Source organism: Liolophura sinensis, chromosome 7, assembly GCF_032854445.1.
Source record: "Liolophura sinensis isolate JHLJ2023 chromosome 7, CUHK_Ljap_v2, whole genome shotgun sequence".
Taxonomy (NCBI): Eukaryota; Metazoa; Mollusca; class Polyplacophora; order Chitonida; family Chitonidae; genus Liolophura; species Liolophura sinensis.
In genome coordinates, this window is record NC_088301.1 from 27,082,075 (window position 1) to 27,097,075 (window position 15,001).

General features: G+C 36.6%; 1 protein-coding gene across 1 annotated transcript in view; it reads left to right on the forward strand.

Moving 5' to 3' along the window:
* The first annotated feature begins 409 nt into the window (after positions 1-409).
* The window catches only part of LOC135470791 (rho-associated protein kinase 1-like), a 21,446-nt gene continuing 6,854 nt past the window's right edge, over positions 410-15,001 (forward strand). Inside the window, exons 1-4 of the mRNA XM_064749834.1 lie at positions 410-747; positions 2,678-2,989; positions 10,764-10,845; positions 14,022-14,122. Coding sequence (XP_064605904.1) covers positions 2,894-2,989; positions 10,764-10,845; positions 14,022-14,122 — 279 coding nt within the window. The 5' untranslated portion in view covers positions 410-747; positions 2,678-2,893. The remainder of the gene's footprint in view (positions 748-2,677; positions 2,990-10,763; positions 10,846-14,021; positions 14,123-15,001) is intronic.

A 15,001-nucleotide genomic window follows, 5' to 3' on the forward strand; every position in this document is an offset into this window, starting at 1 on the left:
CGCATTTTATCATTGTTCCCCCGCCTTCTTTTCCCCCACCCCACTCTCAACAATCTGGGTGTGTCACCCCAGACGGAGAGGCAGAGGCATCCCACGGTGCGAATAGTTCGTTTTATCACTCAAGGCAAGACACCGGCCACTCAGCATGAAAATGCCTGTACTTTTCTTGCACATGTGTATTCAAATACAAAGATAACGGTGACTCATATTGTACAATGTATTTAGTTGAACTCCATGCATGCCGGTATTTGCTAACCTCAGCAACAGTCATCCTCTGTTTCCGTATGAAAAGTTTTCACTGAGTTACTTCCCCTATACCATAACCCAAGAAAACTTTTCAACTTGCATTAATTTTGAAATTGATGGGTGGGGTGAACAAAACAGACTGTTTATCTTTAAAATTTGACACTAGCGTTCACGTAGGTAGAATTAACTGCAATTTTCATTGACCAAGCAATTGTTTTTAAAGATTCGGAACTGTGTCTCGAAATTACTAAAGCATATTCATGAAGCCGCCATTGAAGTTTAACTCAGGGGCTACGCAATGGCGGTCGATGAAAAATCTGTCTGTTTTAAACTGTCTCGTCGAAGTTCATGAGTGTGTCTGGCAGATTTAACAGGGTTGTGTTGAAACTGGGAAAGCAAATCTTCACGAAGTGTAAGAGGTGACTCCCAGGGGTGTTGTCAAGATCGTACGGCAGTGTCAGTAGCTTGCGGTATCGACCGATCGACTTTGAGTTGACGCAGGTACATGTACATCTTTGATTCTCTGGGATCAGGTTTCAAAAATTGCGATTTTGTTGTTAAGCCTGAAACTTCTGCTGTAAACAAGGCGTATTTGAAATATGTGGGCAATATACATTTACGAATGAGTACAGAAATGTCAACAGAAGTACCTGACTGTGGCTAAGGACATGAAAATTATCTGTTAATTATCTTACTGGGATTTGAACAGGTGCTTAGAAATCTGTAGGCGTGTGACCAGTTTTCGTAAACACCTGTGATTCGGGGGTCAGCAGGTTTATTGGGCCCTCATTTAATGGACCCCATTGTCACTCAAGCTAAATCATCCCAAACAGCAAATTTAAGGTAAAATTGTACAGGTAGTGAAAAAGTTAAAGGTTGAAAAAATTCGGCAGTGATGGGATTGGGGAGGAGTAGGGAAGGGGAGGGTGTGGATGTGTGTGAGGTTGGGGGGGGGGCATTGTAGTTATGCTGGTCACTAGCTAGCTACTCATTTGGTTTCACAATTATGCCATGATATCCATCTAGCTTGAAGTTAGATAACGTAAAATGTAGGAACTTTCCTGTATTACACCATTGCCATCAGTACAGTGTCGCACAGTTCAAAAGTTAAATGTACATGACTAGGCCTAAAATCTATGAGAGAAAAATGCAAACAAAAACATTAAATACCCCATAGCTTGGATTAAATTTCTCTGACGTTTGCAGTTTGTCAGGGCAGTCTTTGTGGGTATAGCGTTGTCTTTGTTCTTACTATAAATTACTGCGGATCCGGACACGATTTCCAATGCAGAATTTCAATGAAACAGATATTTAATCTAGCAAGCGTGCTGCCCCTAGGTTAAAACATAGGCTGTTGAGTGAAAATTAGCACCCAGCTCCTGTGTAATGCGAGATCCCGCGACATTTCTGTTAAAAAAATGGCAGCCTCTGAAATATCAAAGTGACTTATTGTGAAATGGGTAGCTGTTCTCTGTTCTACATAAATGTATGTTTTTTCAGTTGGAGTAACATGATTCATTTTAGTACTTAAAATAATTCAAAAATTTGATTTACTGCACCCATGTCTGTTTGCCCACCTTAAGAAATGCCACTAACAATCAAGGGCTGATTAGTGGCTAGTGATCAGCCAAATGCTTAAGATCTGCTTAGACTGAATTGTCCATTGTTACCATTTTCACCAAAGTTAAATTCTATGATCTTGGCTCTTAAGAAGTTCGGCTCTTCGAAGTTTTGAAGTATTTCTGTGATGCTATCCTGTGATTTATTGCTTTTTTGACATAAGACTTTATGTTCACTTTAATACTTGCAACTCATGTAAGTTAGATGTTAATCAATGTTGAAATCATAGGAGATGTAGTTTGTATCATTCAAGCGTAAGTTCTAAAGTCTCGCTATTCATAAACCCAGTAGCCTGACATGACTTTCTCATGTGGGGAAAAAAAAAGAAAAAAAATCATCAGACTTGCATGTACCTACCTGTACTAATAGAAACATGTTGATATGCTTCACTAGCTAGCACAACATTCTCTATAATAATAGTAATATAACGTACAAAAGAACCTATTTTCCAGAAGCAAACTTATTGATATTTGCTGGCTTTAAATTCTGCAGTATACTATACATACTTATGTATATATTTGTATGTATGCACACACACACATATATATATATATATATATATATATATATATATATATACACTTCGGGCTGCTTGCATAGTGCGTGGGTTTAGTCAGAAGGCTGTGATGTTTAAGAGTCTTGTTTTCACCTCCTAATGCAGTATTATTACATCTACTTGAAAGCTTAATTCCTGTATCATATATTACTGGGGACTGGGGACAGTTTGGTGTGATTTTCTTGTACAAGGAAATTGTTGAAAGGATTTTTTAAAGAGTATTAACATGTTTCCTTTTTTTTTTTTTGTCTGCAGATTTACCAGTCCTTGCTCCAGATTTCAGGAAATATAAATGTACAGAAACATGCAGAGATAGCATCGTGAGTGACCATGAGTTGACTGTAACCACCCATCGGTGGTCATGCTGAATTTCCTTGGCCTTATACAATGAGACCGAAACTTGTGATCTGGAGAATACATTTGAAGAGTCACTGATTGATCTGAAGCTCAACCAATCAGAAAAGAGCAACCATGGCGATAGTAGATGTGGAGTTCAGGAATCGCCTAAAAGCTCTGGAAGAGAGAGTTCGAGATGCTAAGTCAGAGATCCATGTGGATGGATTGTTGGTATGTATCAATTGCACATTTTCTCCAGCTACCGCTGTATTTGTTCATGTTTGCTTTTCCAGAGTTATATGGTAAATCACAATGTGGATACAGCATCTGTATTAAGTACATGTAATGAGGGGTGTGCAAATTTTATTAGACGTTCAGCCAATAGGAAGTCAGTCAAAATGTTGTTTGATCCTCAGTCTTCAAGGTGTCCTGTCTGATAATGGGTTAGCAGCAGTACTGTGTCCTGGTTCAAACATATATTCTTGCTAGGGTATAGCTTAAGCCATACTGATTCATTCGTGGGTTAGCAAGTGTGTGCAACAACATTAAAACAAGCTCAAATTTGCAATAGCTGAGGCATCAAAGAAAAAGGTGATGTTGTGTCATGCTCAGGTAACTTGTTTTATTATTGAAAGGCTGAAGTTAAAAACTGTGATGTCAAAAATTGTGCCATCCGACAGGGCTGATAATCTGCTTGTTGCGGCTAAAAACTGTTTTACATTATTAAATTATTACTATATTGTGAATACCTGTATAACAGACCTGTAAGTAATATTCAGTAGTACTGTCAATTATTGGACATGTATGGCGTACTTACAGGATACATGTCCTCATTATGTGTAGAATATAATGGACTGATTGGTGATTTAGACTTTCAGCAGGTCTGTTAAAGATGTCATCAGAGAAGGCTGAGAGTTGAGAACTCAAGTGTCATAACTTTGTTTTTTTTTAGACATGTCGGTACATTTGTAAAATTGAAAAACTTGAGTATTGAAACAAAAAGCTGTAGAGACCCTGTCAAGTTTTTGCTCTAAAACTATGTGGCCATATCATGCTTGTGGAATGCAAGAAAACATAGCAACAATGAGCATATACTGAATTTTAAAAAGATTTTATGTTTGTCATTGTTCATCTCTTCTTGGAGGTGAAAAAGCTTTTGAAGTTTGTAGTGTTATTTAGCGTGTCTTCCTTTGAGAAAAAAAAATACCACTAGCATTCAAAACGTGGAAGAGAAGATGTCTTATTTGTGTAACAGAATTGTCTGTCTTTGTTAGAACTGTTTTAAGTTGATGGTTTTCGTGGTTTAAAAATTCAGAAGCTTAGAAAACTTAATAAGTTTTCATGTACTTGAAAATCTGGGTTAGGGAATCTTGGAAATAAATAAAAACAGACAAATAGTGTAAAAGACATTGTACTCACACTTAAGAAGAAGTACTTTTTTGGGTGTTTTACAAATCTCAGGGTTATTTTAATTGATATGACATAAATCAGTTCAGTTGTTATTAGATTATGAAGTATTACTTGTACATGCAGAGGCATGTTGTGTCTTTAAACTTGCAATCTAGCATTTGATTTATATGGATGGTTGATTTATGTACAATGTCTTATTAAACATACACTGAATCAATGAATGAAGGATTATGGCTTAATGTCACTTCGGCAGTATTTCAGCCATATCGTGGCGAACATACACTGAAGGTCATGTGACTATTGTACATGTGTTTTTAGGACCATCCTGCAGGGTGGATTGGGCTGCTTTTTTCTTTTTTTTTTTTTTTACACATTACTGGATTAAAACATAACCATTTGTCATTTGTGTCAGTTAATATTCGAGAACTTCTGATTAAAAATAATGAAGAGTGCTTATTATTGGCTTATGAAGTGTGTTGTTTTACAATTTTAAAGCAGATTTTAGCCAAAAAAGAAAAAAAAAATAGGCAGTTCAAGGTGAACTGTTTGATTTTTTAATGCAGATCTTAACATGTGATGTTGCATCACTTTGTGTCAATTCTTTTAAAATGTTTACCTGAAAAAAGGAAGATGGTTTAAGGTTATATTTAGTTGTCAGCAGGAGGAAAATTTCAGAATTGGTTATCAGGATCTTTCAATCTTGATAAAGTGAAAAAAAAACAAGTTAGGCAAACTCGTAAGAGATAAACGCATGTATATCTGAACCATTATTATGAACATCAGTTTGGCATGGACAGCATAAATAGAGCAAGAAGCTCAGAAAACAATTTAAACAGATTTGAATTAAATTTTGTACAGTGAATTTCTATATTGTTGATGGTCAGAGCATTTATGAGAGGGTTTATTTGTAATCAACATTGAAAGAAATGAAACAGGACTTCATGCTGAAAGGAAAATCATGCAAAACATTAAATGGATTTCTGTATAACTTTTAAAAGATTCTTCAATGGTCAGTTTTCTCGATTGAGCGGTTGAGTGCGCTCTGTGTTGAATTGACTACTTTGTGGCATAGAGCTATAAAGATGGGACATTAGTGTTGGACCATATCAGTAAGTTCATTCACTGTTTGAATTACAACACCTTTGTATGACTTGCTTCAAGATGGCCCAAGTCCTTATTTTCACTCACCAGTTTTCCTTATTATATTATCTTTGTTTTGTTTGAAATGAAAAAAATATGCACGTTACATGCAAAAAGATATAACAGCAAACATTGGAAATGCACTAAGAAGGAAATTGGCAAGGTGCGCCACTCCAAACCACAAGCAACACATGGTTTGGGTTCAGTACCGACCTTGGATAATTAATTCCCCCACTCTAATTATTTGTGGCGATAAATTTATAAGTGGTGGTTAGCACACTTGGGGCCTGGCCTGCCGTCTTACATTTGCTAAATACCATTGTTACTTCAATTTGATGGGAAAGACTGTATGCCATATGTGACAATTCGTCTGTAATTTTCCAGTTGTTGCTTTACCCTAGGCACTGAGTGAGTGTGGCGTTGAACAGGAATCAAATAAGTGAGTCAAATAAAATGTAAAGAGCGAATTTCTATCAACTTTTTTAAAGGCTGGAATGGGACCTAGATTGCTCATGGGCATATATATATATATATATATATATATATATATATATATATATATATATATACAAACACGTATATGCACATATATAATAAATGTTTTAACTAATATTGAAGTAAAACCACAAGCTGCATGTGAAAGAAAGCTTCTACATGTATATGTAGCTGTCCTGACTTGGCTTTTATAGAGTCATGACCTTTTGGCACTGAAAAGTTATAAAAATTTAGTTAGGCTTTTGTGGTTAGGCCAAAAAAAAAACATGTCTTTTTGGTTTGGTTAGGCAGTTCTATACAGAATAAGGGGATGAATTGCACATATTGCTTTTTACTGTGACTGTTCTTGACTGTGAAAATGAAAGAGGTCAAATTATTGTACTGTTTACAAATGTATGGCCATAGACTGCAGTGCTTCTGAACTGAATGTCAAGCCTGTGAAAGAAGAGGCAGCTAACATAAGCTGAGGACGCATGTTTGGTGAATATTATACAACCAGAGTGACTGTTACCCTCTACATAGCCTGACCCCTGCACCACATGTAATGACTCAACCACATTAATATCACAATTACACACCAATCCATCCTATTGTGCTGTAGACTTGCTAATTCCATGTTAAACCTAAAAACATTTTGATATGTATTTTGACGGCTTCCAGCACTGTGACTGGGGCTCCTATGGCGTTCCAAATTAAACTGTTTGCATAGGCTAGGTACTAGATGTTTTTGTTGAGTAGATGGCGTCATTGTCTGACAATTGTGGTTGCCTTTGATGAGCTACCCCAGATGTAAGCCAAAGGAGCTGGAACAGGATTTGAACTCGTGACTTCACAGGTGAAGCGATATAAGCCTGAACTGTACGAGTGAAATATTCTTGGGTACGGCGTAAACCACCTTGTCAGATAAATAAATGTTTAGATCTCCAGCAGTAGAGCTGCGGTCACTGGTTGCGGAATACATGTGTGTCATACCAGATGGGAACATACTATTAAAATCTATATATGTATGTGATAAGATTAAGATATCACATGTACAAAATAACAGTCTGACGCTAAGCTTGTATCACCCATCAGATGTTTTACATGTGACACGTGTTGTAACTTTTGTATGCGTACGTACTTTTTTTTTTCTATGAATCGTACGATACGGATAAAACAAAGCTGCACAAAGCCTGGTAGGCAGATTTCATGCATCCACAAATTGAAAACAGATCTATAGTTTTTAAGCACTGCATGAACCTGTAGTGTGACTGCACTAATGACAAAAAGTCATGTGACTTCTTTAAGCAGAATCTGGTGCAGTGACAAGTTTTTGATGCGAGTCAAATGCGCAATTTTTAGAACTGTTGACATTAGTAATTATCCTTCTCAAAAACTTACTGATGCCAGTGTATTTAAGCCAATCAAGTGATGCAAGGAAGCATGTGAAAGTGTTGAAAGAAAAGAAAAAAAAAAAAACAAAAAAAAAAAAGAAATTCAGATGTTTATTCTTGTAGCTCTTTACAGGTCTGTGAAATGTGTTATCAGTAATGTAAGTAAACTAAGAAAATTACATTACTTACGTACAGATCTGTACTTTGTGACTGTTACTAAGAGAGTGTAGAGGACCCTCACATATTCAGTTCTAGAGTGTGGAATTAAATACCAAATTCAATAATCAAATAAATGCATGTTCAGTTTCTAATTTGTTCTCTGTGTTGTTTGGTTACCTTCACCAAGGAGATAATTTTGCTGCATTGGTAATAATGTTGAGTAATAAAACAAATCTATACAACGTAAAAAAACAAAAACAAAACAACGTGGACGTACTGTATTTCTTAAACTTTCTTGCATGTTTGCAAGGTTTTTATTCAAGCATATTTTGAAGGCAGTATTAAGTGTAGATTGATAAAATGATATTTTTTTGTGAAGCCCAAGATCAAATTAAAAATGTGAATTAATTGCTTTGAAAGTTGCTCTTTCATATGAAAAAAAAGGTTGAGGAATTAGAGTAGACATCGTAATATTTTTGTAAGGCCCAAATGTGGTTTGTTGTGAATGATTTATTTGTGTCTTACATGGAAGAATAGCTGGGTTGAGGGTGTTGCTTTTGTGTATCTACACATGGATATAGAGGAAGTGTGTCAGTGTTGATATGTCCATGGAGTGGTCACAGAGCTTTGACCTATATACCTGAGTCGGGAGTAGTTAGATACCAGGCTCAGAGCTGCTGTAGTAGTGTGAGTAACTGAGATGGGCTGAGATTCTCACTCACTGCCCTGTGTTATATCTGATGCCCACTGTGACATGTTGTCGTCGTTGTCACCCTGTTACACAAGCAGTGATTGATCTCTCGGTACACCTGTCAGCTATTTTCGTCCCAGTTCTGTTGATATGAAGGGAAATCTAACTGATTATCCTCTTAGATAATGATGATCTGTAGTTAAGAAAGCTGCTTAACTGCTGCACATGCACAGGAGCTTCTGTAGTGCAGTATTGTCTTACTTGTACATGTATGTAAGACTGTTTACTGATTGTAAATGTGGATGGCCTTATATAGTGCAGAATTGACTTGCATGTATGTATACATAAATACACGTGCGAAGTTTACTATGTGTATTTGTCACTGTTCAACACATTTTAACATGTGTGTATATGACTGTTCAACAAAGTTTAACATGTGTATAGTTGACTATTCAACAAAGTTTGTTGAATATATGACTGTTAAACAAAGGTTAACATTAACATGTACGACTGTTAAACAAAGTTTGACATGTGTATGTAGGTGACTGTTAAGCAAAGTTTAACATGTGTATATATGACTGTTAAACAAAGGTTAACATTAATATGTACGACTGTTAAACAAAGTTTGACATGTGTATGTAGGTGACTTAAGCAAAGTTTAACATGTGCATATATGACTGTTAAACAAAGGTTAACATTAATATGTATGACTGTTAAACAAAGTTTGACAGGCATATATAGTAGTGTTAAACAAAGTTTAACACTGGTATGTATGACTTTTAAACAAAATTTAGCATGTGTATATATATATATATATGACTGTTAAGCAAGTCCACTAATAAGCCATAATAAAGTACATGAGCATCTGAAGTGACTTAGAGGTTCTTAGAGCCTTCATGTAAGACTGCTTACAAACAAAAACTCCATATTGATTCTGTTGATAAACTTTATTTTATAAAGTATATATTTTTTATTCCCTAATGGGGTTTGTTGCTAAGGCCATAAGTATAATTAGTGTAATGCAAAGAGAAGCAGAAGGTGAGTGTGGGTGGGTGTATGGTAAAATTAGATGCACGTTAACATAAGAAACAAGGAATCAAGTTCGATTGGCCTCACCATATGAATGGTACATTCACATATCTACAAACAGTTACTGTGCTGAAGTCACTGCAACACGCACCTGTTGGGTGTTTGTGAGGAGAGACCCTAGAATAGATGGAGGTCTCTCTCTCTGACAGCTGACATTTGACCTGTGCAGATTCTAGCACTGACCCGATATAAGGTCAACCAGTTCAGCAGGCTTAGAACTGACCACTTCACTTCATTAGCTGTGTTTTTTTTTCTTGAGTTTGAGAATAGCAAACCAGACGGCAAATCTGTGTGTAGTTCAAAACAATTGCAAAAGGTTTCATGTCATCTTGCACAAGGGCCCTTGTTTAAGTGTGTGGTCCACATTAATAAAATAGGATTGGCGTGACATATCGACTGACTTACAGAGCTGCAATGTTGAAACTTAGAATTCGGGAAAATGTCCAAAGTGTGAATCAAGCCTCCGTAGCTAACGGTGTGAGTAAGACTGTCTGATTGCTGTTGACAGCATGTATGTGCGTATCTGGCAACACAAGTGTATCGGTGTGGAAGGTTTATCATCTGTTTTATATGCTGTTATCAGTTAGATATATTACATTGTGTTCACCTGTAAGTCATGATAAGTACCTTTGTATTTGTGCATCGGTGTAATGTATACATATATCTATATCTGTCTTATATGTACACATGTACACATGTCTGGTATGACCTGGTCTTCAAGGCTGACTGGCTGATATCTCATCAATATGGTAATCAGTCGTGCTTTACATGTAACTAAACATGCTACATTGGGGAATAATAAGGTGAATTGTATTAACACATTGTAACAATTTGTAATTGTAAATGTGTATATACATGTAGGAAGATTACTGTAATCTGGCAGATCACAGGCTGAGAGACTAAGCTGCCTCCAGTGAGGTTAGGAGTTCAAATCCAGCTTCTGTCAACTTTACCGCCATGATATTCTCGTGTAACACGTCTTCGTATAACAACAACCAAATAAAGATATGAATTAATGAATAATTATGAATAATCTTTTAATGTACGCCTTTAACTGTAAGGGAAACTTTCTGGTCTTTCCAGATCGTTAATGTGGAAAATGTTAATTTTAATGTTAAATTTTAATTGTAATCATTTCCTACATGCAAATGTATGTTGATTAAGATCCAGTTAGCTTGTAAATGTGACAAGTAATAGCACAGTGTAAAAAAAAAGTAATCTAGGCTAGAGTTGGAGTACCCAGAGATGTATATAAGTTTTGCTTTGAGATTAATTAATTATACATAATGTAAATAATTTTTTAACCTACCTGTATGCAAAGAGCCATGTCAATAGTTCCTCACAGTGGAAAATGGTTTCTGTGTCGCATTTATGTCGCCAAGAAAATGCAATTGTGAATTCCATTTGTACACGAACACCCATTAGTTGAATATTTTGCTTAAATGAATAGCAAGAAAAATGAAAAAGGATTTCTTTTCAAGGTATACCTAAGTCCATGATAATATGGTACACATGTACCAAGCACATTTGAATACGGACAGATGACTGTGTCTTGGGGGGGTTTGCATTCATGAACTCTGCACTTGTTGTTTGTTGATACTTGCCAGTGGCCGTATCTCAAGAGTTTGATTGTTTTGTCTGCTTACAGGACAGTGTGACTGCTTTGGTGGCTGACTGTAACTTCCCAGGGCTGAGGAGGAACAAGAATGTGGAGAATTTCCTCAACAGATGTAAGTACTTGTGCCTGATCCATTCTCCATGCACTGGGTGTGTGGCTGATCATCTCTGTGCATGTAGCTGAAGATAAAGGCTTAATTATTTAACCTTGTCACTTACAGAATAGCAGGTTGGAGTGGGTTGTCTAGCTGACAGTAGCTGTGTTGTAGTGTCCCTCGTGTGTTTTTTTTTTTTGTGCACACTTTTTTGGATGTACAATAATACTTTTTTAATTTATAATTTTATGAAGTGCTATTATCAAAATACTTGGTGGAGAATACATATTTGTCCTAAAAAATTCACTGCAACAATATATTTTTCGATGTAAATAAAGGTGACGTAGTGTTACTTTTGATGCCGAATCAACCTTATTTCAGTAAAATATCATTCTACATATACGTCCAACAAACCTCACTGCATCTTTTTACGATGAAGAAGAACTTTCAGAATTGGGCCCTCCTTGGCTCAGTTGGTTAGCACGCTATCGCAGCGTAATGACCAAGGAACCTCTCACCAATGTGGTTCCTTTGAGTTCAAGTCCACTTTCTCTCTGGACGTATTTAGGAAGGTCTGGCAGCAACCTGCGGATGTTCATGGGTTTTCCCCAGGCTCTGCCTGCTTTCCTCCCACCATAATGCTGGCCGCCATCGTGTAAGTGAAATATTCTTAGTACGGGGTAAAACACCAATCAAATAAATTAATAAATAAAACTTCCAGAATTGGGCGAACTGAATAATTTTATAGTCATAAGAGAAATTTTAGGTCAAATAGAGTATGTATAATACTGAGACTGTAAAAGTCATTTTTCTCCAAACTTTTTACGTAAAAGACGTCTAGATTATAGTGCCATAAAGTGACGTCTTTTGCGAGAAAAGTTCTGAAAAATTTGATTTACAAAATTTTGTGAAATTTATTTGGACATTATCTGGTAAATCAGAAAAAGTAGTTGTACTGTGAGGCGGAAAATATATGAACCAAGCCAGACATGTCTCAGTCAAGGGCCTTAGTATAAATTAACAATATGTGAGTGTGAGCGGCCACAAATTACTGTGGTAATCTTCATGGGGGGGGGGGGGGGAGTGGAGGATGGGGGGTGTTTAGGAGACTGAAGAGTAGTCGTAATCTCTGTTAAATGATGATTTTAATGGACATCAGTGACAACCTGCTTTATGAATCACTATTTAAGTAAGATTTCGAATCTGCAGCAATTGTCAGGTACATCCAGAATGTCATCCGTTGTGATTCATGTTACACTTAACTGTACAGTGACTCAGAAGGTGTAACGGCTCCCAGAATTCGATGATTTTGTTCAGAAGTTTTGAGGCGTGTGATTAGTTTGTTATTGGACTTGTGGTGTAATATTTTCAAATGTCACCACGCCCAACACATTGGGCTATAATATACACCTTTGGCTCATTACAGCTTACATGTAAATATCAGAATACTGTGCTGCGTCTAATTGAGAGAGACAAGATTGATGAGATAGAAAATTCACATACCATGGGAAACTCTTCCCTTTTAAAATACTGTTGAGAGTTGTAAGGCTGTAAAAAATATGATAATCATTATTTGTCAATTCATCCTCCACTACCATGCCCCCCCCCCCCCCCCCAAGCCTCCCACCCCCTTTTCTCTAACCCAGTCCCATATTTGGGACGAAGTATTTGGAAAGGTAGCTTTCTGGCTTTTTTCCCCACAATGCAGCATGAAATGAAATGCAGCAATAAGCAGTTACACTGTATATGTAATGTACAGGACAAGCAGTCAAAGATTTTTGGCTCAAAGGATTAAAAACTCCAAATGTCTCTCTGATTTTCTGATGTATTTGCAAGATAATTGATTCCAGATGTGGTCTGTTTATTAGAAAATCTTTCATTTCTTCCGCGAGAACTACATCCTTTCTCTTTTGACACTTACAAAAGAAGTATATAGCGCTATGCACATTTATGAAATAGTTGAATCCCTGTAAACTGATTCTGTTAATATCAAAGCTGTGAAAAAAAAAATCAACAACTTTGCCACCAACACATCCTGTCCAATTTTTTTTCTGCTTGAGCAAATTACTAATGTCAAGCTAGTGGGTGTCATTCGTTAGAGTAATTAGTTCTCTTTTGTAGGCCTTAACGATCTGAACTCACCTGGAGGCGATTTATCTGTTACAGATATATAGATGTTTTTTGAGCTTGATTTGCAGATCTGTAATATTTGTACACTTGCTCTATTTACGACTGATGTTTTTTTTTTATTAATGCATAAACCATTTGAATACAACACACATGTATATCCATGTACATATATTCAGCTGATGTCAATTTCTTCATGCACGGACCATACCCAAATACAGAAACGTACAAGTGTATTAAGTATTTCCTTCTTCCTTTCTTTTGATTGAGGAAGATGGTAAATTTTCTCCCCTTCATAATATGGCGACGTACATGTAGATAATGGTGTAAAGATGTGTTATGCTGACGGCTGTTTTTGTGACTATAATTTGGGATAAAATGAAAATGTCTGGATGCCGCTATGCTTATCTTGCTGGGCCAGTGACAAAACCAGGTAAAACAGGAAATGTGCATCTGTAATTTGTTAAATGAAGATGTCTGGATGCTCTATTTTACTGGGTCATCAGTGATACAGGGTAAAGCAGAAATGGAAACTGAAAGAAGATTGTGTTTGGTTGTATTGTAAACCTAAAAGTACTGTACAATAGATTTGTAGTGATAAGCTGTGACTTACACTCCCTGGTTTATAGTGCTGCTATAATTTTGTGCTACTGTGATTTATAGTGCTACTGTGATTTTTGCCATATGGCACTTTGATTTACATGTATAGCACCTCTGAGAACGGTATCATTTATATCGGTGTTCGGACAGCTTCACCTTTTTGCAAATTTTCACCATCTCCATACATGTACATGTATGTGTAATTACTGTGTTTTAGTTTGATGAAAATGGCAGTGGATCATTTCTGGAATAGCAAGTACCTACCCCAAAACATTAGGTTACTTGCTATTCATTCAAACATCCAGCTTTTAGAAAAGCTGACTGTTACTTAAGTGCGTTATATAATTCTGTATCTGTATTAACAGGCCTTTTAAGTCAATTTTTGACAGTTCTTTTCTTCTTTCAAATGCATTTTGTAGAATTTTCTTTTGTACAGTTTACATTTTTTCAACTTTGATACTTTTCAGATGCCGGCCCAGTGGACATGATCAATGGCTGCCGTCTCAAGGCTGACGACTTTGAAGTGGTCAAGGTCATTGGGCGAGGAGCATTTGGTGAAGTGCAATTAGTAAGTACAACAACTCTTCTTTATTTCTTATTTTATGCGGAACCTTGACAAAATATTATTTGTTTGATATCTGTTTCGTTACATCAGGAATTCTTCATTTACACAACAGCGGTCAGATATTGTATTTCATTTATAGTTTAGGGTGTTAAAATGCACTTTCTGGCAAAACTCTTGACTACAAGCTGCAGCCAAAATAGCGAAAGCTGAATTTAAAATGCAATTTCATTGAATTAGGGCTGGTCCCGATAGCACAGTTGGTAGAGCATTCGCTTCGGGAGCTGTAGATCCAGGATCAATCCTGGGTTGAGTCACACCTAAGACCTTAAAAAGAGGAAGTTGTAACTTCCTCACTTGGCGTTCAGCATGAAGGGGATGGTGCAACAACTGGTTGACCTGCATCAGTATAATGGCTGGGGCAGGGCATCTTACTTGCCTTCGGTAAGGCGTCTCAGTGAAGCAGCACTAGATAAAAGAATGGTGGAAATTCGTCCTGCAACAAGGAGGCACATTACATGCACTCTAAGGATTCCTTCGTTGTCATATGACTGAAAAATTGTTAAGTACAACGTTAAACCCCAAGCACTCACTCACTCAGTCACTCATTCACTCACTCAGTGATTTAGAACCTGATAGTTGCAGCAAACCATTGTCGAATAGAAGTAAAAAGATAGACAACGGATTGCTGAAAGCTACCATCTCACTAGTGAATTTTAGGTACTGCATTTCACCTGAAGATTGGTATATAAAAACGCATTTTCAGAAGCACATAAAGGTACTTTTGAAGCCAACACTTAAGGTTAATCTGAAAGAAAGAAAAAAAACTTCACTAAAAACTCTTTAAGTTGCCCTGTTAGGTGGGGGAATCAAAGAGAATCAAGC